A 24,485-nucleotide genomic window follows, 5' to 3' on the forward strand; every position below is an offset into this window, starting at 1 on the left:
CCCGTCCTTGAATCTCGTTCAAGTCGTCAGAGAAGAGGAGCAATATGAGAGTGTAGCTGGGCTGCGTTGAAGTCTAGCCACTCTATCAAAGGGGATTTCGGCTTCGGACTCAAGAGTGTGAATGACGTGGATGGCGGCGGCAGCAAATAGGAAGGACATCACGATTCCTCCTTTAGTCCACAGATGTCGGTCCCCAGAACCATGTCCACCATGTACCAGAAGCGCCAATAAGCGTTAGACTTGTCATAATCAAAAGTTCCATCTTCACGTAGCTGAGGTCCATCTCCAACGATATCACCAGTGAACCAACTGAGGATAGGGATCGATCGTAGTACACGCTCTGCCACGGTTGGCTGCGGCGGAAGCGCTTCTGCCATAGGGCGTAATTTGGTTCGACGAACTGTGGGGATATGTGTCATGAACTCAGACTCTGGTTTTGGTTCTTTGGAGACATTGCGTTGCTGAAGGGCAGACGGTTGCTCCACTCCTGTGGCGGTGGCAGAGCTTGCAGTGCTTGTCGATATTTGCGATTGCTCTTCTTCTGGTACTTCGGCTACACCTGATAGGTTGTTCATGGCAAACGACCGCGGTAATGTGGCTGCACGATCTTTATCCTGCGTCTGGAGAAATGTAGTAGAATGTGAGGTGGTTAAGGTGCGCGGTGCTTTCGACTTGAACTGGAGGGCTTTTGATGAGTCCACAGGTATCGGCGCATCTTCTGCAGGTCCTGAGCCATGATACAGTTCACAGAAGACCAGATGGCCATCGATCTCCTGTGGAGAGTAGAAGCATGCGCGATCCGCAGCGATAGTCGAGTCAAACGTCACCTTAATCCAGTGGAAACCACCTGCATAGCGTTTCGATTTGCGATTCGCATCCGCAGACAGATTGGGCCGGATGACAACGTCGCCACCACTGAGCAGTTGCGCGAAGCCACTCGCTGAGTTGGGATCGCTACGAGGGTAATCCTCACAGATCGAGCCTCGAGAGATCTTCTCGTACTTATCGATGACCTTCCACTCGCCATCCTTGCTCCTGTAACCGTAAAGTATGCATTCGGTCGCGACCTTCTCGGTCTGTTTTCGTGGGTTGTCAAGGCTGGAGGACGACGAGGACTTGGGCAGGGTATTGCGACTCTTCTCCTCCTCTTGTTGCTGGGCGAACAGCCGCCCGAACTCTGCTACATTGGGGTTTTCGCGCTTGGCAGGTGTTCCAGTACGTGTACGTGAACGAGCTTGCTCGTAGCGAGCATTTCTTCTCTTGCCAAAGGGGCCGCTTTCTTCAGGTGGTCGTCGTGGGTTGCGAGCTTCACTGTTAGAATCAGAGGTCATGTTAGTTATCTAATCCAGATATCAAGATCCCGAATTGTGGGAGAATAATAAGTTTAGTAAATGATAAACCTCACTCTTTGTACACATAGCCCCAAGGCAAAAGATTCCCCTTGTCGTCTTTAGCGCGCTCCTCCGGAGGCACAAAATGGTACTCCATGGCGAAGGGCTGCGGCGGCGCAAAGCTCTGATGCTGAACAAAGAAAGACGTTGGTTTTAGGGCGGCAATCCCGGAGGTACAGAAGAATAAGGGACTAATGGAAGCAGAGTACTGTCTCTGGCTGAATACTTATACGTTGTCTGCAGCAACACAAGCAGATTTTCGTTGAGATGGATTGAGCTCTATCAAATATTTGGTTCTTGCAATAAACAGTGCGTTAGCCCGGATACGGTCACGTGATTGGCTCCAAGTACATCATCGAAGTATGGAAGGTTTAACTCTTATTATTCACCACTCAATTTGAGCTGCTCAATATACTCAATATATAGCCTCATAGAAGACCGTTCGGCGGATGGTGACTCATGCTGAATAGCTGAATATGAGTGACCAGCTCTCAAAAGTGTTCATGCACATGCCACACTCACATGGCTCCAACCGATCTACATAAGTATTCGAGGTTGCAACCTGATTTTCTATAATTGCTCTAGTCTTGCCTCAAGAACGTAATGTGTCCAACATCGCCTTCCAATCCACATACATCCCCAAACTCACCTACTTCCCGTCTCCGTCGCTGTACGTAATCGACGAGTTCCTCTAATGGGCAAGAAAATTCCGGTCCTGACTTGCAGTATTGTAGAGACATAGGTCTGTCATTGACGATGACTCGTAGGAATATTTCGTCGGGAGAATCCTGATTATTCGTGATTGAGGACGGGCATGCCATTCGTTCGATGACAATTCTGCCTCCCATAGGCATTACCGATGAAGTACGCCAGGTACGGTCCTCGGCAACATGTGTGACTGGCAAGTAAGGGTCGTATCTTGAGTCTTGTAAGATTTCCAGAGCAGTGAGGAAAGGCGCTATATCTCCGTCATGAACACTACAGGCGAAAGTTAGTATAGTGACATTTGTCTAAATTGTGGATTTTGGCGTCCAGGGAATCACGGGTAGTTGCATCACTGTCAGGGTTACTGACAAGCTGAAAAACGTGGTGCCAGCCTCAGGGCCAGCGTGCAGTAGGGCAGTCGTAGCATTGAGCCAGAGCCAACCCATCGCGCCGGCATATGGATTGCCAGGACCCGCACGATAGTAATGAATCACGTCGCGGGCGTACGCGAAAGATTCCCACTCCTTTTGAGTGAATACACTGCACCAAGGACTGGATCCTCGTACAAGAGTCTCAAACCCGCACATCTCCTGCATGCTCCAGACCTCCAGGTTAGTCAACGGCCCGATTTCCTCGTTCTGTTCCTTGAGGGTGAGCCGCGCTGCTATATCCGGAATATACTTATTCTGGAAACGCGCCAGCATAGTGTAGCCGTTGTCATGACCGTTGTCGGCGTCTTCAATATACCTTAGGCATGTATCCCCCGGCGTGAGGGTATCCGCGTGTCGGTCGAATGTCTCAGGGATGACTTCCAGAACAGCTTTATCGGTCTTCTCCCAGTCTAGACCGAAAAAACCAGATGCAAAGTACGCTGCTGTGTCAATGACGCGCTGTGAGTCGCTTGCCCAGATCCGCGTCCTCCGGCCAGGCTGTAGGAGATGCTCATACCGGGTTAGGAAGCGAACACCCGTCATGAAAGCTTGCAGGGTGCCTGCATACGGGCCGGTTCTGGTCAACTGGTCAAAGTCCTTCCATGGTTCATCAGTAAAGTAGGTCCAGTTGTTCAGGAACGATAATGAGCCGTTCAGAACGACATTCGCGTCTCTGATCCGGTTGAGAAGTGAGAGATGGCCTGCAGTCATCGACGGTTAGATTCATCGTTGCTTGCATTGGCGCCCTCTCAAAAAAAAAGCATCATTGACGAGATTGACATACGAGCTCCGGCATTTTTTGTCGGATATCGCTCTGCGTGGCGCGACATCTGAGCATCGATTAGAATCTGGAGCCAGAACGATGCAGAAAATTAAAAATTGGAGTCTATACCATATGGACCTGGTTTACGGCACATCCCTCTGGCGGATAAATGCTTTGCGACTCGGCATGTCCATCGAGTTTTTCAACCCAAGGTCCATATCCACCGAGATGATAGAAAAGATTCCAGTCTCTGTGTGAGTCCTTAGAGCCACCCGAAGTAGATGGATGGGTCCAAGTATTCCAGCTTGGGTAGTATGGTGACTGGGAGATAAACAAGGCGTTCCTGGGACAGATGAGTAGTGAACCACGGCTGTGGTAGAGGATGCTCGCGATGGCGGCTACAAAGGAAAAAATTATCGTCCACAATGGACGAACATCAAACATGTTATTTGGCAGGTAATTTCTGGGAAAGAGGCATAAGAAGCCGGATAGAAACACCTGAAAGGATGAAAGACGATAGCAGAGGTCACAAATATCGCATGAAAGATTGACTTGCCAAGACAGGTCGCACCAAACACGGTGGAGCACAAGACTCAAGTATAGATCGCAGAGGCGTCAGACATTGCTCGAACAAAGGACTGGAAAATATTACTGATCATATCGTTTAGCTAACTAGTAGATAGGGATCTCGAAAGCTACAACGGAAAGCAGATTTACGGCCAAAGCGTGACATAACCATCAATTCCAAATGCTGCTGGAACTAGATGCCTGTTGTCTAATGTCCGTCTAAATTGTATAAGATAGTCATTCAAACCTCATGTAGTGTATCGGAACCGAGGGCTATTATCACCCAGCTCCTGAATTTCCTCCTCTGTCATGCCTGCAACCTTCTCGTCCTCAAGGCCATTGGCTCTGCGGCTATTCTCATGTTGGTAATAAACGTACATGATGGCATACACAAGGCCGGCAAGTCCGACCAATGATAGGGTCACGGCATTGCCGCGGATATAACGAGGTGCCTCTGTTGACTTGTACAAGAAAGGCGACATCACCCCGCTGACATTGCCAAAAGTAAGCTGCATACCTGTCGCCAGCGTCCTCTTTCCGTAACGCGGAAGGGTGGTTGGTAGCCATGCAAGCGGTAGACCAACTGTCACATACAATCCCAGGGCAATGAGCAGTGCCCCAAAGTAGTGCGCACCGGAAGAGACATTGGAGATAAGGATACCATAGCCGACCATAGATATGACGCTAAAAATGCAGATGAACAATGCGCGACGCTGGAGTCGATCGCTGAGCCACGCAATGGCGAGGTATGCCAGTGCACCTAACGCATAGCAGGGAATGGTAAGTGCCTGAACTTCTGGAGTGGACCATGACCCCATTCCTTTGATGATCGTCGGAAGGAACGTGCTGTAGCCGTAAAGCATAGTATCGACACCAAATTGGCCGATGCTGAAAGCGTAGATCTTCCAATCCAGGAAGCCCTCTCTGACATCTGCCCAGTGAAACTTCTGTGCCGACATAGTCTGTCCGACATAGCGACTGCGGCGGCGGACAATAAGCGCTCTTTCCTCTTCGTTGAGATAATACGCTGTGTCGGGTTCGTCTGCGAGAACGAACCAAGTTGCCACGCCCAGGATGACAGTCGGGATACCTTCAAGTATCATAATCCATCTCCAGCCCCTCAGCCCGCTAATGCCATCCATATAGCCGATGCCGTAGGCTAGAAGACCGCCAAAGGCTCCCGCGATGGCTGCGCTGCTGAAGAGGTAACCCGTCCGTAGGGCAAGTTCACCTTTTTGGTAGAATAGCGTGAGATATGTCATAAGACCAGGAAAGAGCCCAGCTTCCACCACACCTACAAAATTCAGCCTTAGCATTGAGGCAGCTTTGTACGGTGAGTTCTACACTGACCTAGAAGAAGTCGACAAGCAATCAAACCGCCGTAGCTTTGAACGATGCCGGTCAGCGTCGCAATCACACCCCAAATAATGGCAATGAACGCGAGATAGCGTGATGGCCTCAGCTTCTTGATGACCAGGTTAGACGGTACCTCAAACAACTATCAAGACCACACAATTAGCCACCGGTGGATCAACGACTGCTGTGGTAAGGATCAAAACATACACAATATGTCACGAAGAGAATAGACACCGCAACCTGGTATTGATTTCCTACCAGGCCCAGGTCCTCTTCCAACCCATACAGACGAGCATTCCCGATGTTGACTGCCCCGAGAATCAGTGCACTAATAAGAGAGATAAGGCAAGATCCAAAGCCTACCTCTATCAAGAAAGCTGAACAGATAGAGAAGAACAACTAAAGGCAAAATGTAATAGTCGATTTTGCGAATCAGAAGCCTTTCCTTCTTCTCATCGAGCGTCGAGTCCTCCGACACGCTCTCATTGATCCCAGCCGGCGGTGACTCAACGTCCGCCTTTGATTTCTGCTCATGCTCCATTGCGCGGGTCACCTATTGGGCGCTGATTTCCAAGTATTGGGTGACTATGTCCTGTATCATAATATGGAGTATTGCCCTCCCTGTAGGAAATGTTGTCTCTGTTACTGGCTCATCAGGCGATCAACAAGATTGAGGCCTCTCAATGGAAGAACGACGGGAATCGCCAGACTATTGTCCACATAATCGATATATAAAGGTTCCCAAAAGCAGAATCCACAGCATGAGCAAAGAATCTAAGGGCAGAAGAAAAGACGAAAAATGTCAACGAGAATGTGTCACAGTGGCCCAATGCCAAGATTCCTGACTGATTGGGTTCACGATGCTTATCTATCAGTGACTTTAGAGTTTGCTTAATATTATTTATTAGTCTACCATTAACTAGGTCCCGTACAATTGCTAGATCATCTACGGTACGGTGTCGATCGACAATGCAGTTTACCATTTTCAATACGAAAGGTAATAAAAAGCACATATCTCGCTGCTATCAATTGGACGAAAGTCGTTTTGGGTGATTGCAATGTGAGATCATCCCTATGATCTTCGGAGATCTACCTCTCTACGTTGGGATATCCCTAAGGAAACAAGATCAGAGTGTCTGCCTGAGGCATCATTCTCTCATTACCGTCCCTTGCCTCTGTTTCTTTGGCTGAACGCTAGGCCTGAAAAATTAAGCATCTTGCATGCAACCACCTCTATTGACAGTAAAAAATGATATATCTATGTCCAAGGATGATATCTTAGCTGATCAGTACATCGATGCTCTGCTTAGTCCACGAAGACTATCTTCCCCGCCTCCAGAACCTTGATTTCTAATACTCTTAACACCAGCGTGATCAAAGGGCCATTGTGCGAAGATCATACAATAGCAGATGCTCTGATACTGTGACTGAAGCCTTTTAAGGCTGTCACCAAACTCACCAATAAACTATTAACGGCATTGACTCTCACAGCGGCATTGATGGTACGGAGGGTGACTCGGTGAGACACACGGGGTGCACTCCGCATATCCAAGCCGAGGCAAAATTACGCTTATGTGGGGGTAACTAAGCGATGGCTTGACATCATGTCACATAGAAGCTTGATAGGAAGTAGGCTAGGTGTCTTTCACTGACCGTTGCTTCCTTCCTGTTTCTTAAAATCATCTCAAAAGGTGTTCTTCTACATCGATCGCGCCCAAAATGCCTGAAAACTACGGAGAGTTTCAAACGGAGATCTATGGCCGTGGAGCTATGATGGGCCTCAGGCCCAATGTCACCACCGACTCTCGCCTGCTCGAAGAACAGGCGCGCAAGGCGTTAGGAGCGCGATCATTCAACTATGTCGCTGGGGGAGCGGGCGAGAAAGCCACCATGGATGCCAATCGGTTGGCATTTCGTCAATGGAAGCTGTAAGCTTACGCATTCTATTACTTCAGATCATTTGCAGCGTGAAGGATTTGGACTAATGCACAGAGACAATGTCGACTCGTAGAGTACCGAGGATGATGAAGCCGGTTCGTTTAATGCAGTAGCTACTGTGGATTCATCTGCCGGTAACTGATGATACACTTTCTAGATGGCTAACCAGAATTTGACCGTAAATCTCTTTGGTCAGGAGTATCCGACCCCCATCCTCATGGCCCCAGTGGGGGTTCAAAGCCTCTTCCATGAGGACAAGGAGACAGGTCTTGCTGAAGTATGTGCTGAGGTCGGAGTACCATACATCCTCAGTACAGCCAGTAGCAGCACTATTGAAGAAGTTGCTGAGGCGAACGGAGATGGGAAAAGATGGTACCAGCTCTACTGGCCCCAGGACGACGACGTGACTATGTCATTGCTGAAGCGTGCGAAAGAGAACGGATTCTCTGTCCTTGTGGTCACACTAGACACTTGGTCCCTTGCATGGCGGCCTGCAGATCTAGACAACGCCTATGTACCGTTCATTAAAGGTGTTGGCAATCAGATCGGCTTCAGTGATCCAGTCTTTCGCGCCAAGTTTGAGAAGGAATCGGGCTCCAAGGTCGAAGAGGATATCGTCGCGGCATCCCGGGCATGGATCGGGGATGTTTTCTCGGGCAGACCTCACACCTGGGAAAAAATTGCTTTCCTGAGGAAGAATTGGGACGGTCCAATCGTCCTCAAAGGCATTCAACATGTGGAAGACGCACAGCTTGCCCTGAAAGCTGGTTGCGATGGCATTATTGTTTCCAACCATGGAGGTGAGTTGACGCATTTCAAAAGAACAAACGAAGGCCCTGACAAGCTCACTTTATTCGGTCTGACAATGCACAGGACGGCAAGTCGATGGTGCTATCGGCTCACTGGACGTACTCCCTGAAATTGTGGACGCAGTAGGTGACAAGATGACCGTCCTGTTTGATTCCGGTATTCGGACCGGCGCAGACATCATCAAAGCACTCTGTCTAGGGGCCAAGGCAGTTCTAGTAAGCCGTCCGGTAATCTACGGGCTAGCCGTAGACGGAAAACAAGGAGCAAAACAGGTGATGAGAGGACTCCTCGCTGAGCTCTGGCAAAGTCTGAGCCTGGCCGGTATCTGCGGGATTTCCGAGTGCAACCGGGACAAAGTCAGGAAAATTCAGTATCCCGGGGACCTGAAGGCAATGATGTGATATTGGGAGGATATGCCATTGGCCTCGAGTTTGTAGATATTGAATATCACGTGTCTTGGTCATCGTTCGAGACATTGCACACACAGAACCCTTTCATCTTAATCCTAGTGTTAGAGCGAATAAATCCCGGCTCCGATTTCAGAAACTTCATAACATACACAATCAGATAGGGGTAAATTGTAATGATGAACTGTCCATACCTAAATTTTGAGTAGATTGCCAGGCCAAGCAACACGTCCGACCCGCTCTGTTGTTGGGAAAAGACGGAATCACATGTCACCCGCCAGCGCATCTCAACGAATCAACCTCTAAACGCGACATAGCCTGGCCGGTGACTCGTGGCTTGCCACCGATCTACGTGTTGGGCGATTTGTCTCCCAGGAACAGGCTCTTCTGAATTCTGACGCAACTTCGGGGTATCTACCGACTTGGCAACATGCGTCCATGGGTCGCTTCAGCCCTGATTGATTGTCGCATTACGTCGCGAAGCTGCCATGTCGACTCGCCTTTACAATAAATGAATGCACATTAGACCCCTGTTTCTACCATATGGCTCGGAATGTCGCGCCTGCTCGGTTTTGGATCATTTTTTGGCAAGCGGGTTGAAGCTGAAGGCGATATCGAGGAGGCGCTGAATTGTGATGGCGCAAGTCATGTGCCAGCTACTTCAGGGGCTACTCTACTCCCACGACCAGTTGCCTCTGCTTTGTCAATCTTGACTCAATCGACCTCATTGTCTCTGAAATTGGGGAGCTTTTTCGGTGGCATTGCTATTGAAGGAGCGCGAGTCACGACGCTGACCGGATTGGAACTCAGTAGAGCAGTCATTGAAGGAATTCTTACGAGAGCCGGGCGGGATGTTGCTCTTCGAAGCAGTGGCGAGCGTGGGAAAGTGGAGGCGGAGTCGTTACTCGAACGAAGCGTATGCTGAATTATGCTTATTCCTTACTACCCGTTCATCAAGCTGATAGAGGATCCAGTTGGCTGCTCTGCACAACACTGTCACCTCCGCGTCTTTTTTTGCAGCCGCAACATTTCATTTCTCGTCGACAACGCTTTCCTCTGCTGCACATGTGTCTCAGGCCCTTTTGTCTACTCTTGACGCAATACTCGGCTCGACCGAATCGTCAAGAGCTATTGCGGCTATCATAACGCTTATTCGACGGGAATTCAGAAGCCCCAATGCTGAAATAGGTACCGACAATATCGGTGTCGGCGACCTTCTCGTCGGAACTGTCGGCTTTGCGATGCTTCAAAGATGGGGCCGAAAAAGCACTGAGAGGCATATGCGCCTTAATGGCGGTCATGAGACTGTTTGGGATGTTGTGATCTTAGACAATGGCGCAAGGGCCGACGTCATTGGCACTCATCCAATTGAGCCTGCAGGATATTCTCGAAATGCGCTAGGATCTGCGACTAGACGATCATCTTTCATATCGCCCAGCAATGAGGAGGAACGTTTCGATGCTGTGCCGCGGCCGTCGAGTGTGGTCGAACATGTTGAGGTGCCCCAAATGTCGCTTCCAGCTAGCGATCAACAAGTCTCTGACGAAGATATTCGCCTACACATAATGAGGCAACTTCCGCGGGGTTGTCGTGCGTCAATTAGATCCGACGTGGTCACTACGAGGACCATAACAGTCGATATTTATGATGATGAGAATGCCGAGATTGCTGCTCCTCCCGGAATGATGATGATTGGGGAAAGTTTTCACAATGACCGGTCGAATGAAAACACTGGTCTTCTTTCTACTATGCACCAACTACCCAAGCACACGGTTGTCTTCAGGACTGCTTTCAATAAAATACAAAATGCGGATGTCAGGCCGTCTCACAGGCCTGAGACCTCCAATGCACGAGGACTCGAGATTCCGACAGCTGCGAAAAGTCTTCCTGCGTTACCATCTACCTTGCTTGATATAAAAACGCAAACGGATAACAAAAATGACGATTCCCAGGCGCGGATCAGCAACAGCAAAGGGCTATCCAATGAGCAGCCTTCAACGACGGGACACATAGAGAATCTTGAATATGGAAAGCGTCATAGTCACATCGCACCGGAATCGAGTTCAGAACGTAGCTCTTCGATAGGAACAGCACGGGATGCTAAGTCGAGCGGTGCAAAAAAATATCGTGAAGTTTCCAGCAGTGGCCCTGTGAACGAACCAAGCATAGGGTCTAAAAGTGCCTTCGGGAAAGGGTCGCTAACAAGATTGGCGCAGAAGGTAAAACCAGCTAGTGTCGAGAGAGACGAGGCTGGCAAACGAGCAGCACAACGATCTTCTCTAGATAAGGCTCAGAGGGTCTCGAAGAATGCGACGCAGCGTAACAAGATGCAGAAAGGGCTCCTTGCTGACAAGAGATCCACCCACCATGACATGTCCACAACGCCAACTGTCGCGGGAAGAGCAATTAAGACGACAAGACCTCACACGGACAGAACATTGTCGCCGGTCGCGAACAGAGGAGTGCCGAGATCACCCCTACATGACACATGGTTGCGAACATCTCCCAGTCAGACACGTCGAGTGCAAACGCCGAACAAGGCCCAAAGTGATGCGCAGCTTGATTATTTCACCGTCCAGGAATTGAATCAGGAGTCTTTCATCACCCAATCAGACTCATACTCCTTCCGATCCGCAGGTACACGACCAAACTCTCCAGCCGCTACAAGAACCCATGTGCGAAGTAGCAGCTCCTTATCATTGACACGATCCGAGACAGACATGGCTTTGTCTCTAGGTACAGATGGCCGCCCAACGTCGTCGGGTTGGCAGCAGAGGACTACCTCGTTCGCACCAAGTATATACTCCTTAGCAACAGCGGGCTCGGAGACGTCACTCGTACTTGCTCATCGTGCACGAAAGAGCGCATACGACGATATAGACACTATCAGATCGCTAACCCGTGACGGCATAATCCCTGGTATATTCCCAGAGCAACATTTTGTACAGAACATCAGACGCTTTTGCCGATTCTCCTCAGCCTCATATGGATCGAATGCCTTGAAGGTGATGGGTGTGACGAGACCAGCCCAGGCTATTCCTGACCTGGAAACTGACAGCCAGGAACACTCTGATTTCTCGGTGCACACAGGACTACCGGCGTCAACAATCCTCTTGTCATCTTTTGTTGATCCGGCGGGAGGAACCAATGCTGCGGGGGAGACTGACAGCGGTTTCCCTTTGGTTCATTATGTATGCCTGGACCATGCTTCCAAAGCTGTTGTTCTGACTCTCAGAGGAACTTGGGGATTTGAAGACGTTCTCACTGATATGACTTGCGATTATGATGACCTCGTATGGCAAGGCAGAAGCTGGAAAGTTCACAAGGGTATGCATGCTTCGGCAAGGCGCCTTCTAATGGGAGGCGGCGGAAGAGTTATGATCACCATCAGGGCCGCTCTTGAAGAGTTCCCAGACTACGGCGTAGTATTGTGCGGCCATTCCTTAGGGGGTGGCGTTGCCGCACTTCTAGCCACTATGATTTCGGTACCCAACAGCGAACAATTTGGAACCTCGTTCGTAACCGCTACGCCTCGGTCTGCCGCACGGCGGATGCTCCAGGGAAACAATGACGATGAAGCTGAAGAGAGCCGCCTTCCCTTCTATCTCCCAACTGGACGTCCAATCCATGTCTATGCGTACGGTCCCCCGTCTGCTATGTCCCCACTGCTACGCCGTGCAACACGTGGCTTAATAACGACGATCGTCAACGGCCAAGATGTGGTACCAAGTCTTTCTCTAGGCATCTTGCACGATATGCACACTGTATCTGTCGCGTTCAAGAGCGACACTTCTGGGACTAAGTCACATGTGCGATACCGAGTTTGGGAAGGTTTAAGGCAAAGCATTGTCAACAAATTTTATGTCCATGAAGCACCCATGCTTCTGCACGCTGGCGAAGGCGTTGGAGAAGACGCCTGGGCGTGGAAAACACTAAAGGCGCTTCGAGAAGAGATGTGTGCCCCCAAGCTCCTGCCCCCTGGAGAGGTCTTTGTGGTAGAGACGATGCGTGTTCTTCAACGTAATGCCTTTACGTCTGACTTTGGCGGGGACGGCTACCCAATGCTTGGTCGGCCTGCAACGAGGGTACAGTTGAAGTTTATCCGAGATGTCGAGTCCCTTTTTGGAGAGTTGAGATTTGGGTCAGGAATGTTCAGCGATCACAACCCAGCAAGATATGAGGCAAGTCTGGCGGCGCTTGCGCAAGGTATCCTTGACGATTGATACGCTTACCAATCGATGAAGTGGGAGAATATTTCTGATGATTACTTTGCTGTTTCATGGTTTCCGGGATGTCACTCGTTGATTAAAGACCACGATATTCGGTGTTATGTATAGATTGACTTTGACTCCATACCCCTGATACCCCATTTCATAGCTCCAAATTTCAATTGATATGCTCTTGGCCTTGCCAAAATTAATATAGAATTTCCATGCACACACTGGCACCCCTGTCTGTGAGCGTGGATAATAGGCTTTACCACTAAATCGTCTCCTTGGCGGGGGTGGAGGGCATCCAAATGTACACCTCGCGAGACTATAGCTTGTACGTGTCGAAGTACTCAGTCCTGCTTCAAACGACTCCGTTCTCGAGCAGCCTCTCTTCATCCTCTTAATACAGGCCATTGCATCACAGGCTGAACGGCGCCGAAGTTCAGCTAAAGCCGATCTTAGCATAGCCGAAATACTGCTGTGGACTTTTCCGGTAGCTTGGTTCCAGAGCCCTGATCGATCAGCCATCGGCGGCTGGGACTGGACCCTAGCAGCAGCTGAACCAGCAATATGATGCCGAACAGATAGCAGCCAAGAAAGGAAGACCATGGCCGAGTTAGTCCTAATAGGGTCACAAAGTATCGTTTCAACGCTCATTATGGGGCGTCTCCTTTTTCTCGCCGAGGCCCTTCTGCGCCCTCTCTTGAATTCTTTTCTCAAGGTCGTCGATTTGTCTCTCGACAAGTTCCTTCTTCGATGACAGGTTCTGTCGCATGGCCCGTAGTGACGCAATTCGTTCATCAACTGTAGCTTCTCGAGATTTTTGAACCGTCTATTCCACGCAGAACGAGTCAGTCATATCGACATACTCTTTTGCCATGGGTCGAGAGATCATACCTGAGTAACCTCTTGTTCGGTCTTGACACTCGCGCCATAAAGAGTTCCGGCTATGGTAATTGACGTGACAGCAGCAGCTAAGACTAACTTCGGTACATTTTTAGGAGCAGGCATATTGACAGGTATTCTTGTTCTATTTGTGATGACCTCTTAACACAGCAGGATGTTGATGCTGTGATCTGCAACATGAGAACATTTGTAGAATTGCCTCTCTCTACCGCCTGACCAATGGGGGAATAGATTGATTAGCCCCAGCGGGAGTCACGCGTCGCGTCATCCGCGCAGGAGCCCCAAATTGATCTGTATCGGAAAGTTGAAAGAGACAACGACCTTCTGTCAAATGCGCCTATGGATGCAGAGCCTCGCGCATCTCTGTTAATATGCCGTCCCTGAGCACGGTTCCCCGCCGTCGGCAGCGGTCGGAAGAGAATGAAGACGATGATGAGACGTCTACCAACTCATCAAGAGACCCCACGCCTGTGTCAAGGAATTCGATCAACGGCAAGCGACGCCGGCTGAGTCCGGTCCAGGATGGCGCAGATGAGGAAGAAGATGACGGTGAAATTAGTAGCGAAGGCAGTGATGAAGGCACGGAGCAAGACACTCCCGAGCTTACACAGGCTGATCCCAGAACTGCACAACCCTCCAATTCGCAACCGAGGTCTTTAGCCAATGATGAGGTAGATGAGGATGGCTACAAACCTGGCGCTATTGTACGCATTAAAGTTACCGATTTCGTCACCTACACTTCTGCCGAGTTCTTCCCTGGGCCGAAACTTAACATGGTAATTGGGCCAAATGGGACAGGAAAAAGCACCCTTGTCTGCGCAATTTGTCTAGGCTTGGGATGGGGGCCGCAGGTATGAGCATGTTCATCTTCATCTTGAGACATTACAAAACCGTTGCTAACAGGTTTCCCGCCGATCTATAGCATTTAGGACGAGCGAAAGATCCGGGCGAGTTCGTCAAACACGGTTGCAGAGAGGCCAGCATTGAGATTGAACTGGCTAAGGGGCCAGGACTCCGTAAGAATCCGGTTATCGGTCGAACAATCAAACGCGAAGGCAATAAGAGCTCGTTTACAATAAACGGAAAGCAGGCTTCTCTCGCACAGGTTAAAAAATTCGCTCAGTCCTTCGCCATTCAGATTGACAACTTGTGCCAATTCTTACCGCAAGACAAAGTCAGCGAGTTTGCTGCACTGACCCCTGTGGAACTTCTTAATTCAACGCAGAGGGCTGCTGCTGGACCAGAGATGATCGAGTGGCATGAGAGTCTGAAGAAGCTTCGAGCTGAACAAAAGAAGTTGCAGTTAGATAACCAGAGTGACAAAGATTTGCTAGCAAATCTCGAAAACAGACAGGAGATGCAGCGAGTAGACGTTGAGCGGATGCGGCAACGGGCCCAGATCAAGAGGAAAATCGAGATGTTAGAGCAACTCCGTCCAGTTATTCAATACAGAGAGGCCCGCAACGAGTTGAAGCAGAAGAAGATCAAGGAAAGAAAACTCCGAAAAGAGCTCGAGGATCTGGAGGCTGAGCTAGAACCTGCACTGAGAGCAGTTAATGCAAAGCAGAGATATTGCTCGCAGCTGGATGAAGTGGTCAAGTACAAGAAGCGATGCTTTGAGCAGGCAGACCGCGACGCCATAGAGATCGTGAAGAAAATTGAACAATTTGACGATGCGCTGAAGGATCTCAACAACCAGATTGAGGCTGAGAAAAAGAGTGGCCAGAGCTACAGGCAGGAAGCGACCAAGATCCAGCAGACAATCAACAGGCTCAATCGCGAGCTCAATGACGAACCGGCCGAGCTTGATATCGGCTGGTATAATGAGAGGATTGTGGGTGCGCTTAGAACGTGATCAGAACGCATGCTGACTGTCTGCGCAGAAAGAAAAGCGTCTGGCAACCAGAGAGCTTGAGGGAAAAGCGACAGAAATCCAGCAAGCTCGACTGCCGCTTGTTGAAGAGCTCAAGTCGAAGAATGATCAGATCAGACGAGCAGAGCAACAGTTGCACAGTCTCGCCTCCCAGTCTGGGCAGCAAGAAGCCAAGCTCCGTGGAGCGTCACAGCATTCGTATCAAGCTTACAAGTGGTTGCAAGACAATCAGGATAAGTTTGAGAAGGAAGTTTTCGGACCGCCAGTCGTCACCTGCTCGGTCAAAGACCCCAAGTATGCTAATGCGATTGAGTCATTATTACAGCGCACGGATTTTACTGCCTTCACCACGCAGACTCGAAATGACTTTCGGACCCTACAAAGAGCCCTGGTCACCGAAATGAGGCTTCATGACATTAGTATCAGGACTTCAACCACACCTCTAGAAAGTTTTCGCCCGCCCGTCTCGGACGAAGAGCTAAGGTCTTTGGGTTTTGACGGTTGGGCGAAGGACTTTCTCAGCGGTCCCGAGCCTGTGCTTGCCGTTCTATGCAGCGAAAATCGGTTGCATCAAACCCCTATAAATTTACAGGGAATCTCGGACGAAACATTCGCCAGATTGGAAAATGGTTCGATAAGCTCCTGGGTAGCTGGAAAGCAAAACTACCAGATTGTCCGGCGACGGGAGTATGGCCCTGGTGCGGTTTCGACCCGTGTGAGACAGGTTAGACCGGCTCAGATCTGGACCTCGCAAGCAGTGGATGTTGTAGCGAAGCAAGAGATTGAGCGGAAAATCCTCGCCCTGAAGGATGAAGTAAGTCAAGTAAAAGAAAAGATGGAATCAGAGCGGAGCAGACTCCACAGGATGGGTGAAGAGAAGAAGGAACTAGATCGCGAGAGGGTAAGTCAACGGCAGTTCTAGAACTCTTACTTTTGGCTCACTCTTTCCACCCAGGCTGCACTTGAGAAGGAGAAAGCCGAGAAACAGACGGCACTCATCAATTATAAGGCTATTCCTGAAAGGATTCGTAAGTCGTCCGATCTGTCTATTCTCTGGTCTGTCGACCGTTCTCCTCTGACATCGCGAAAATAGGTCAACAAGAAGCGAAGAAGAAAGATATCGAGAGACTCTTTGGGGAGATGAGAATCAGAGTCCTTGATATTCGCGGTCGCCAAGATCAAATTTCAATACAGAAGGCCAAGGCAAATCTTGAATATGCGGTACGATGGACCTTTGACAAATTTATCAATTTGTCATTTCCATGTTTTCTTAGAGACTGACAGTACGCAGGATGCTGTTGAGAACCTTCGCAGACTACAGGAGGAAGTTACTCAACTTAGCATACGTCTTATTGAGGGCCTTTCGGATTGCACGACGTTAAGAGAACGCAGTCAGCATCACAAGACGAGGCTAGATGAGAAGAATTCCGAGGTGAAAGCGGCACATGAAGATGTTAAAGCTCAAGCTGAAGCTGTGGGGAAAATGGTCGATCAAGCAAACAGGGCGGTACGAGTCGTCAACGAGCAAGAGGACTTGCGTGAATTCATGCCCACACTGGTTGAGCATACTTTGGAACAGCTTGAAGCGGACATCGATTCAGAAAGAGCACATCTAGAACTTGTGCAAGGAGGCAATGCAAACGTGATTAAGGAGTTTGAGGAACGCGAAAAGCAGATCGAGAAATTGCGAGATAAAGTCACCGAGTTCCAGAATCAACTTTCGGAGTATGACCATGCCATCAACGAAATTCGTGGTAAATGGGAGCCCAAATTAGAGGAGCTTGTGAAGAGCATCAGCGACGCTTTCTCAGACTCCTTCGCTCGCATTGGATGCGCTGGTCAAGTCACCTTGGATAAGGCAGAGGACGAGGAAGGTCCTAATGGCGAGCCGGGAGGCAGCAATTTCGACCAGTGGTCAATCCAGATCCAAGTGAAATTTCGAGAGAACGAGAACTTATCCATACTTGATTCCCATCGACAGTCGGGTGGGGAGAGAGCCGTGAGCACCATTTTCTACCTGATGGCCCTCCAGTCGCTGTCGGCCTCTCCGTTCCGTGTCGTTGATGAGATCAACCAAGGTATGGACCCACGAAACGAACGTATGGTTCACGGACGTCTAGTCGATATCGCTTGCGCTCCAGCGCGCAATGGAGGTGGTGGCGGCCAATACTTCCTCATCACTCCCAAACTTCTCAGCGGGTTGGTCTATAAACCAGGTATGAGAGTGCTGTGCATTTACAGTGGTGAGCATATGCCTGAGGATTACAATCTGCTCGATTTTGGCGGAGCCATCAAGCGCATGAGGGCATTGAATGCCAAGAGGAAAGGCAAAGGAAGAGCTATCGAAGATGGTGCTCATAGGAGCAATGTCGATGTTTACGGCTGATGAAGAATGTTGTCCTGTCTGATTTCTGTGATACCTCTTTCTTTTCCCGTTGCAATAATCCCTCCTTTTTTTTTCCCTTATTTATGGCGATATCGAGGGTATAAAGGTTACAATTTGAGCCAGGGCAGCTGTCGGGTTTGGAGGTTAGTTGGTTGTACAGATATTTCCAAACATGTTCAATGATCATAGAAGCCGCAGTCTTAGACATCTCTCAAGATGAGGGCTCGTCTTATTTGGTCAAATTACAGACGACGTATGCATGAGATAGACGAGCCAGATTCAGTGTCATACCTTGGTCTATTTCTATACTGAGGAGTCTACCTTAGAATACCGAGGTGATTTCAAGGTACCAATCAGTCAGATGTACATAAAAATTGTCATCTGTCTTCGAGGTCATGTCACGTCACATATCTCACAAAGGAAACGACTCAAGGAAAATAAAATTGAACAAAGAGACGTGTTCGCCGCGCCCTTTATTCAATGCTCAATGCTTCCCAGCCCGAATACCCAGCGACGCCTGGCCTTTATCATCACAAAAATCGGTTGGAAAAAGAAAATACAATAAAAGGTAAAAATATACACAGAAGAAGAGAATTGCATGATCGTGCCGATCCCCGGACACCTAGCCACAAAGTAATTGTAACAAAACATGCGCACGCATAAGAGGGTATCATGAAAGAGCAGAGGCAGAGCAATCGTCGCTGGTTGGGGTTGGTGGCGAGAAGAGGGTTCAGTAGTTTGTTCCTGTTCCTATCTTTTTTTTTTTTTTTTTTTTTTTTCTTTCTGCTTTTCGGGGGGAACTCCATGACGAATGTCGTGATGAGTGTCTCAAGCGGACAGCGGAGTTAAGGTGACCGTTTTGATTGTTGAAAGCGCAGTCGCAGTCTATTGAACCATGGCCGTAGCAACTGGGCGACCTGTATGGCAACCACGCTCGTGACGCTTCATATTGCTCCTGACACTGAATGCCTTGCCGCAGCCGGCATGTGTGCAGCGGAAAGGCTTTTCGCCAGTGTGGCTGTGAGAGTGGATGCGCAGACTAGAGGGCCGCGAGAAGGCCTTGTGGCAAGTCCGGCAGATGTAGCGATCATGGTTCTGCTGGTAAGGCGTGGAACTGGACGGGGGGAAGTAGTGGTGATGTTGCCAGGCGGGAGTGACGGGAGAAATCATCTGTTGATGACCCGGCGAGGGAAGAGATGCCGCGGATGTTGGAGGGAAGGTGCCTGCGTTTTGAAAGGTGTTTGGCGCAGGATTTCTTTGGTAGTAAGCGGCAGTTGATGGTGTAGAGGGCTCGATGGGAGAAGAGTACGATGACACGCTGGGAGCAGGGGAGGCATATGGAGCCCCGGCGCCATGCTGAACGGACCCTTGACTCGAGATGGAGGATCGATCCGTCGGACTAGGAAGCCCAATTGGTGCTTGGGAATACGTTTCGGTGGTTTTCATCACAGCACTCGTGCTGGTGGCAGAGACAGATGATGCTGAGGGAGAATGGCCATTACTGTGAAAGCCCGAACCAGGACGCAGTGGCGGCGTTGGTGGCATGGCATGTGGTGTGACCGAGTCATATGTCTGCGATAGAGGCCGGGGACCAGAATCCCTATGCGCTGACAAACTGGTTCTTTGACGTTCTGCGATCTGCGAGTCAGTCATACTGGGCTTTGTGATGAGGTATTAGACTGCGAAGATCATACTTGCGGCGTGTGCGGCGGCACCGTCTGCGTTCTCAAGCAGGATCGAGATGGAAGGAAGCGAGCACTTGGGCTGGTCCTCGGCTGGAGGGGACAGTGGTGGCTGAGGCGTACGAGAGTAAGATGTCGTATGTGATGGTACAGCAGAGAAGTAAGAGCCCGTATATTGTTCGGAGAGGCGCTTGTATTGGCTGGCTGACGGATTCTGAATCGATCTTGACCTGAAGGTCGGAACTGTAGCCGATTCAGAGGGCGAGATGAGGCTTGCGACATCCATGGTGTTTGCGCGAAGGTATGAAGCAGGCCTATAATGTGGTAAGGTCCTCAATGGTATGCGGTGGAAGCTGAGAGTGAAAAAGAGGATGAAGGATGGCTACGGTGGAACCATATATGAAGGAAGAGCGAGTAGTGAACTACTTGAAGCTCAGGGCCAATCCAGATTGTCTCCTCTTTAAGTGGGGATGTGTCTGGGAACAGGGGGGTAGAATGGGGTGTATACTTTATAGACAATGAGGAGATTTGCTGGATAAGGTGGGGAAGAAAGTCAAAGGCAAAATATAATTATAGCTTGGTACTTGGTACCGAGATGATGATGCACCATAACTCCGTCTGCCAGCACGATATGGACAAAGCCGAATGACAGGAGACCACCAACATGAACCTGTTCCTTAATTATAATGATGGTAATTATGATAAAGATAATAAGAGAGTATAATATTATTTTACTTTATTTTCTTTTTCTTTTATTCTTTACTTATTTTTTTAATTATCTTTTGTTTCGTAACGGGTATTAGAAGGCGAAAATAAAAAATAAAAATAAAATAAAAGACTGATCCGCTACAGTGGATTGTGTATTACATGGTAATAGATGGTATCACCTAAGGACCCGTACATTTAAAACTTGTTTTCCCTGAGCCAGTAGGGCAGTAATGTAAATAATTTTCCTGTATTTTCGTTTCGGTCTGTCTCACCAGGGGAGTTGATACCTCCATCCCAAAGCTTAATTAATGAGCTCCAGGAGCCTGGATAGAAGGTCTGGTGGTAAGATTATTATCCATTTTTGCTTTTTCTCACCCAATAATGCATACCTTGCGACGTGGTCTCGTACCCGGCGGTTAACACTCTGTATGGCTAGTGCGCGGGCGGATGGACATGATGTGCAATTAGTTTGTATTGTTTTGGGTAGGCTCGACGAGAGCTAAAAAAACGTGTGCCTCCCGGCCCACTCTTACAGAGGCCACCGTACCCCGGCTAATTTGGGGACGTTCATTGGATTTTCCAGCTTGCGATTTCACCTCCAACGGGGTCTTAGCTTTGCGTCAAAGTGCGACTTGACTGTATGCTCTGATCAACCTCCTGCATGCTGGAATTCTCCACGTCTTGCTCTCCATGTCATAAGAGACATCATCGAGGGATATCGTTGTAATCATTTCTGCTTCTTCTAAAGCAGTCACTTGTAGGCCTGACATTGACAACCTTGATCACCCGGGCGTACGTAGTCCGTACTGGGTTGTGTATTTGGGGCTCGGCTACAGAAGGTCTGGTCCTAGTGCAGATCCAAGGATACTCCAGCCTCACGAGAGATTCAAATCATCGATCATCATTTTACTCTTGGGGGTGAATCATGGCAAATCCTGGTTGCTCCTATGCGGGAGACAAGCACAGTAAACGGTACACGGCCCATCCACGTTACGTATTGCTGCCATCAGACTGAAATGGACTCGCTAGCCGATCCCTCCAAAGTGGATCCTGGAGACAGAATATTCTACCTGTCACAACGATCCCATGCCCCATAAACGGCTGATCGTTGCCGCACGATCACGCGTTGGCAGTTTGCTGAGAGCATTGATCTCATGGTCCAATTTCCAATCATAAAAACCGATAAATCATTATCGTAATCCACTGTAGATCCTTTTGTCTGGGCGGTCGATGGACATGCTCTAGTCGTGAAGATACCAGCCGTGTTGGGATTAGCCTTCGGGCTCGCCGTAGAGGTTACTGTTTCAGCATTCGAACTTTGGATTATGCTTGGATCACCAGTTTGATGATCCTCCCATCCGCTGAGATTAGCTGGTTTTCAATCTAATACTTCTTGATTTATTTTGATTTAATATATAAATCATAGGCTGTCAGAGAGAAGGGGGCCGGAATGAGCAGACAAAGCAAAGCATAAGATGAACGGGAAAAAAATAAAAGAAAATTAATAAAAAATAATTAATAAAATTAAATACAAAGTACTGATATATATACGAGTAAACTGAAGCGACAGGGGACACCTATCCCAGTTGGGAAATATCTCCGTTCTGGATGTCACTATCAACCTGGACAGTCCCATCTCCAACCAAGTCCATGGGGGTGGATGACGGAGTTGCAGGCTCGCAAGCACGATGGGAGAACAAGGTCTAATCCAGAGATAGTCTAGCCCCAGCCACCCAGAAGGGAATTTCTGAACGATTTTCCTTCTCCTTTTCGCTTGGGGGCTAAAGACAAAGGACTTAGTGTCTTGACGGAACCGGAGATTATTGTGGCGCTGGCAACCAACGAAAAACCCAGATGATCTCAAGCGAAATTTGGACGAGCGTCAATCTTGTTGTGCTACTAACCTGGAAGAGGTGGGTCCATGAGGTACCTTAGCTACGTAACTACGTATCTACACCGTATCCGAGAGCAACTCGTATCACTTGTTCTTTTTGCTTCTTTTTTCCAAGGGGCCGTAGGATGATGGCTCGATTCCTTCAGCACTGTCCAACAAAAAGGAAAAAGGAAAGCGGAAGAAATGAGACAGGACAGGACCGGAGACAGCCCACCTCCTTGACTGTTGCATCATTGATCGAACCTGAGGGGATATTGGCAGCCCTGATCGCCCATGCAGGGGAACCAGCTTCGATAGGTCATACGCACAAACAGTACGCCATAACAGTTGTCACTCTCCTTAAGACGAGTCGTTTCTGAAGATGCATATCGGTACAATCTATGCTGATAGAAGTGCCGTATATCCTGGATTCAAAAGCACCCCCGATCTACTTCCCGTAAACAGATGCCGACCGATCAAAATGAAAGTCTAATCCAATTCCACTGTTTAGCCACCGCCAGAGCGTCAGTTGCTTTGCTCTTTGAAGAAAAGTAAATTTTTCTCGATTTGAGTTCGTCATTATGAAAAGATCATAGTCGTCCATGGATCCCAAAACGACGACAGCATACGCACGGAGTGGTAAGAGAGTTCTCTGGGCCCATGTCTTGGCTTTACCGGTTCCATGTGCACGAGGTGCCTCGGCCAACAACCCTGGAAACCAACTACCCAAAAGGGTTATGGAGACGACCGGCCTTGTTACTAATAATTTAGCTGAAGATCATCACTCTGTCAATATGTTCTGGAACCAGATGATCTTCTGGGAGGATGGAGTATGGTACGGAGAACATGAGTATCATGGACTCAGGATGTACCAATCTGCAGAAGCCCAAATATTGCATAATTTGGTGTTCAAAAGTCAAAAACTCATCTTCAATGTTTTATGCAGTACACTACTAATCTTCCGATTGTGTCGATGACTCGATTTACTGGTTGCTCGATCTGCCTTGTCACGTGTGAGGCTGTGGGATACCCCCTGCACCCTTGTATGCAGCTCAGACAAATCCGTTATGTGCCCGTTGGTCCATATCTGCGTTGTCAATCAGTCTGAGTCAGTTGCTATTATCATAATCACTTGTAACTAGTGGAATCAGATATGGTATTCGCATGGCATTCAGGCATAATAATAATCCACGCAACTATTGGTTGTCCCGTACGGCCCAGCGTCCACTATTGATTTCCCTGCTGAAGCCGAGGATCATCCGTCAGAAAGCGAAGGTCTCGTTACTACTGTCGTTTTGTGCTCCTCTTAAAACACCTCCCAGAGTCCCAGTCCCATATCCACATCCTCCGATCCAACCCTTAATAGACAATCCGCTAATCGTCTCATGGAATATCTAGAAGCCATACCTCCTTGGCCATCGAAACTAGTGTCTTCGGGGAATCATTTCCTTCTGGGGAACGATATTCTACTCTCTTCGAGAATGTCTTGGATTCTAATCTATACTCTACAATAGACCATAACTAGTGATCCCGGCTGGAGATTGTCTCAGCGCAATAAACCACATAGCTAGTACCTAAGGTCTATGCTCGACCAAATTGGAATTTTGGTCGTTTCGTTCCATGAACTTCAATCCCTGATCCTTGGTATCGCCAGACACATCCATAGTCTAGCCTGTCTAGGTCCTTTACTACGCTACCCCAAGATTGCCACGCGATTCTTGGACTCAGATATTGCATAACCTGGCGAGACCTCAATCGAGTGACTGGAGCTCATAGCTACCACAAAAAAAATAAAAGCTCTGGTCCATGGTCGCGTGAACGTTCTGAGTTTGACGAATCCACCCCGCACAAAGTATCTACGACACATCCATACCCCTTTACCTCCGTGTCAGGACCGACTTTACTCCGACCTTGGTTCAAAAACATTCGGAACGTAATGGGTAAAACCGAAAGAGCTATCGCAATAATCTCGTATTCGATCGCTTCGTGGAGACTGAGTAATAATAAAAAGTTTGAACTACATAGGGCTTCGCTTTGTGATCCGACGGGATACCTGACTAAGAGCTCGATGATTATTGGTCTGGTTTCAGAATTTGTGCATCCGTAGTAAGGATTCTGTGGTCTGTATCTTTGGATACGGAGTACCATTATTACAGAGAGTCTCTTCTTGTATGAACACCTAAGTGATTAACTCAAAAGTGATACAAAGACTTGCAATTAGTGTATGGACCTATGAGCCTCGCTTACATCATTGTGGTGGGCCGTTACTCCTCACAAAAGACTCATCCATCGACGAAAGAGGAAGGGGAAACAGATATAGTACTCCACAAACTCGCGGCCGTTCCTGACACTAAGACAAAATATTAACAGCAAATCGATTACACGGTTCATCTGAATCTGTCTTTCTGGTTCCAACGATGCTAATGGAAAGCAAAACAGGGCCGAAGAAGGAAAGAGTGAAAAGCGATCACGATTAGG

The 24,485-nt window shown here is 48.8% G+C and overlaps 8 protein-coding genes across 8 annotated transcripts; 3 read left to right on the forward strand and 5 right to left on the reverse strand.

Moving 5' to 3' along the window:
* Nucleotides 1–158: 158 nt before the first annotated feature.
* Aud_005170 (uncharacterized protein) lies at nt 159–1,488 on the reverse strand (the record flags this gene model as incomplete). Its single annotated transcript, XM_043290101.1, has 2 exons — nt 159–1,311; nt 1,406–1,488. 2 exons carry the CDS (start codon nt 1,486–1,488, stop codon nt 159–161), a joined length of 1,236 nt encoding a protein of 411 aa, XP_043146036.1.
* Nucleotides 1,489–2,401: 913 nt separating this feature from the next.
* On the reverse strand, nt 2,402–3,357 carry Aud_005171 (acid phosphatase pho5; the record flags this gene model as incomplete). Its single annotated transcript, XM_043290102.1, has 2 exons — nt 2,402–3,228; nt 3,312–3,357. The coding sequence occupies 2 exons, from the start codon at nt 3,355–3,357 to the stop codon at nt 2,402–2,404; spliced, it is 873 nt and encodes a 290-aa protein (XP_043146037.1).
* A 748-nt stretch (nt 3,358–4,105) lies between these two features.
* On the reverse strand, nt 4,106–5,754 carry Aud_005172 (putative MFS transporter; the record flags this gene model as incomplete). The annotated part of the gene is made up of 4 exons (XM_043290103.1): nt 4,106–5,151; nt 5,208–5,355; nt 5,421–5,521; nt 5,577–5,754. 4 exons carry the CDS (start codon nt 5,752–5,754, stop codon nt 4,106–4,108), a joined length of 1,473 nt encoding a protein of 490 aa, XP_043146038.1.
* A 1,178-nt stretch (nt 5,755–6,932) lies between these two features.
* Nucleotides 6,933–8,362, forward strand: Aud_005173 (lactate 2-monooxygenase; the record flags this gene model as incomplete). The annotated part of the gene is made up of 4 exons (XM_043290104.1): nt 6,933–7,141; nt 7,225–7,246; nt 7,309–7,951; nt 8,025–8,362. The coding sequence occupies 4 exons, from the start codon at nt 6,933–6,935 to the stop codon at nt 8,360–8,362; spliced, it is 1,212 nt and encodes a 403-aa protein (XP_043146039.1).
* A 559-nt stretch (nt 8,363–8,921) lies between these two features.
* Nucleotides 8,922–12,591, forward strand: Aud_005174 (lipase family protein; the record flags this gene model as incomplete). The annotated part of the gene is made up of 2 exons (XM_043290105.1): nt 8,922–9,284; nt 9,343–12,591. 2 exons carry the CDS (start codon nt 8,922–8,924, stop codon nt 12,589–12,591), a joined length of 3,612 nt encoding a protein of 1,203 aa, XP_043146040.1.
* A 634-nt stretch (nt 12,592–13,225) lies between these two features.
* Nucleotides 13,226–13,590, reverse strand: Aud_005175 (uncharacterized protein; the record flags this gene model as incomplete). The annotated part of the gene is made up of 2 exons (XM_043290106.1): nt 13,226–13,411; nt 13,477–13,590. 2 exons carry the CDS (start codon nt 13,588–13,590, stop codon nt 13,226–13,228), a joined length of 300 nt encoding a protein of 99 aa, XP_043146041.1.
* Nucleotides 13,591–13,856: 266 nt separating this feature from the next.
* Aud_005176 (DNA repair ATPase SMC5) lies at nt 13,857–17,744 on the forward strand (the record flags this gene model as incomplete). The annotated part of the gene is made up of 6 exons (XM_043290107.1): nt 13,857–14,336; nt 14,408–15,319; nt 15,369–16,259; nt 16,314–16,386; nt 16,452–16,579; nt 16,650–17,744. The coding sequence occupies 6 exons, from the start codon at nt 13,857–13,859 to the stop codon at nt 17,742–17,744; spliced, it is 3,579 nt and encodes a 1,192-aa protein (XP_043146042.1).
* Nucleotides 17,745–18,629: 885 nt separating this feature from the next.
* On the reverse strand, nt 18,630–19,712 carry Aud_005177 (uncharacterized protein; the record flags this gene model as incomplete). Its single annotated transcript, XM_043290108.1, has 2 exons — nt 18,630–19,375; nt 19,439–19,712. 2 exons carry the CDS (start codon nt 19,710–19,712, stop codon nt 18,630–18,632), a joined length of 1,020 nt encoding a protein of 339 aa, XP_043146043.1.
* Nucleotides 19,713–24,485: the final 4,773 nt, after the last annotated feature.

This window comes from Aspergillus udagawae, assembly GCF_001078395.1.
Source record: "Aspergillus udagawae IFM 46973 DNA, scaffold_3, whole genome shotgun sequence".
In the NCBI taxonomy this organism is placed as follows: Eukaryota; Fungi; Ascomycota; class Eurotiomycetes; order Eurotiales; family Aspergillaceae; genus Aspergillus; species Aspergillus udagawae.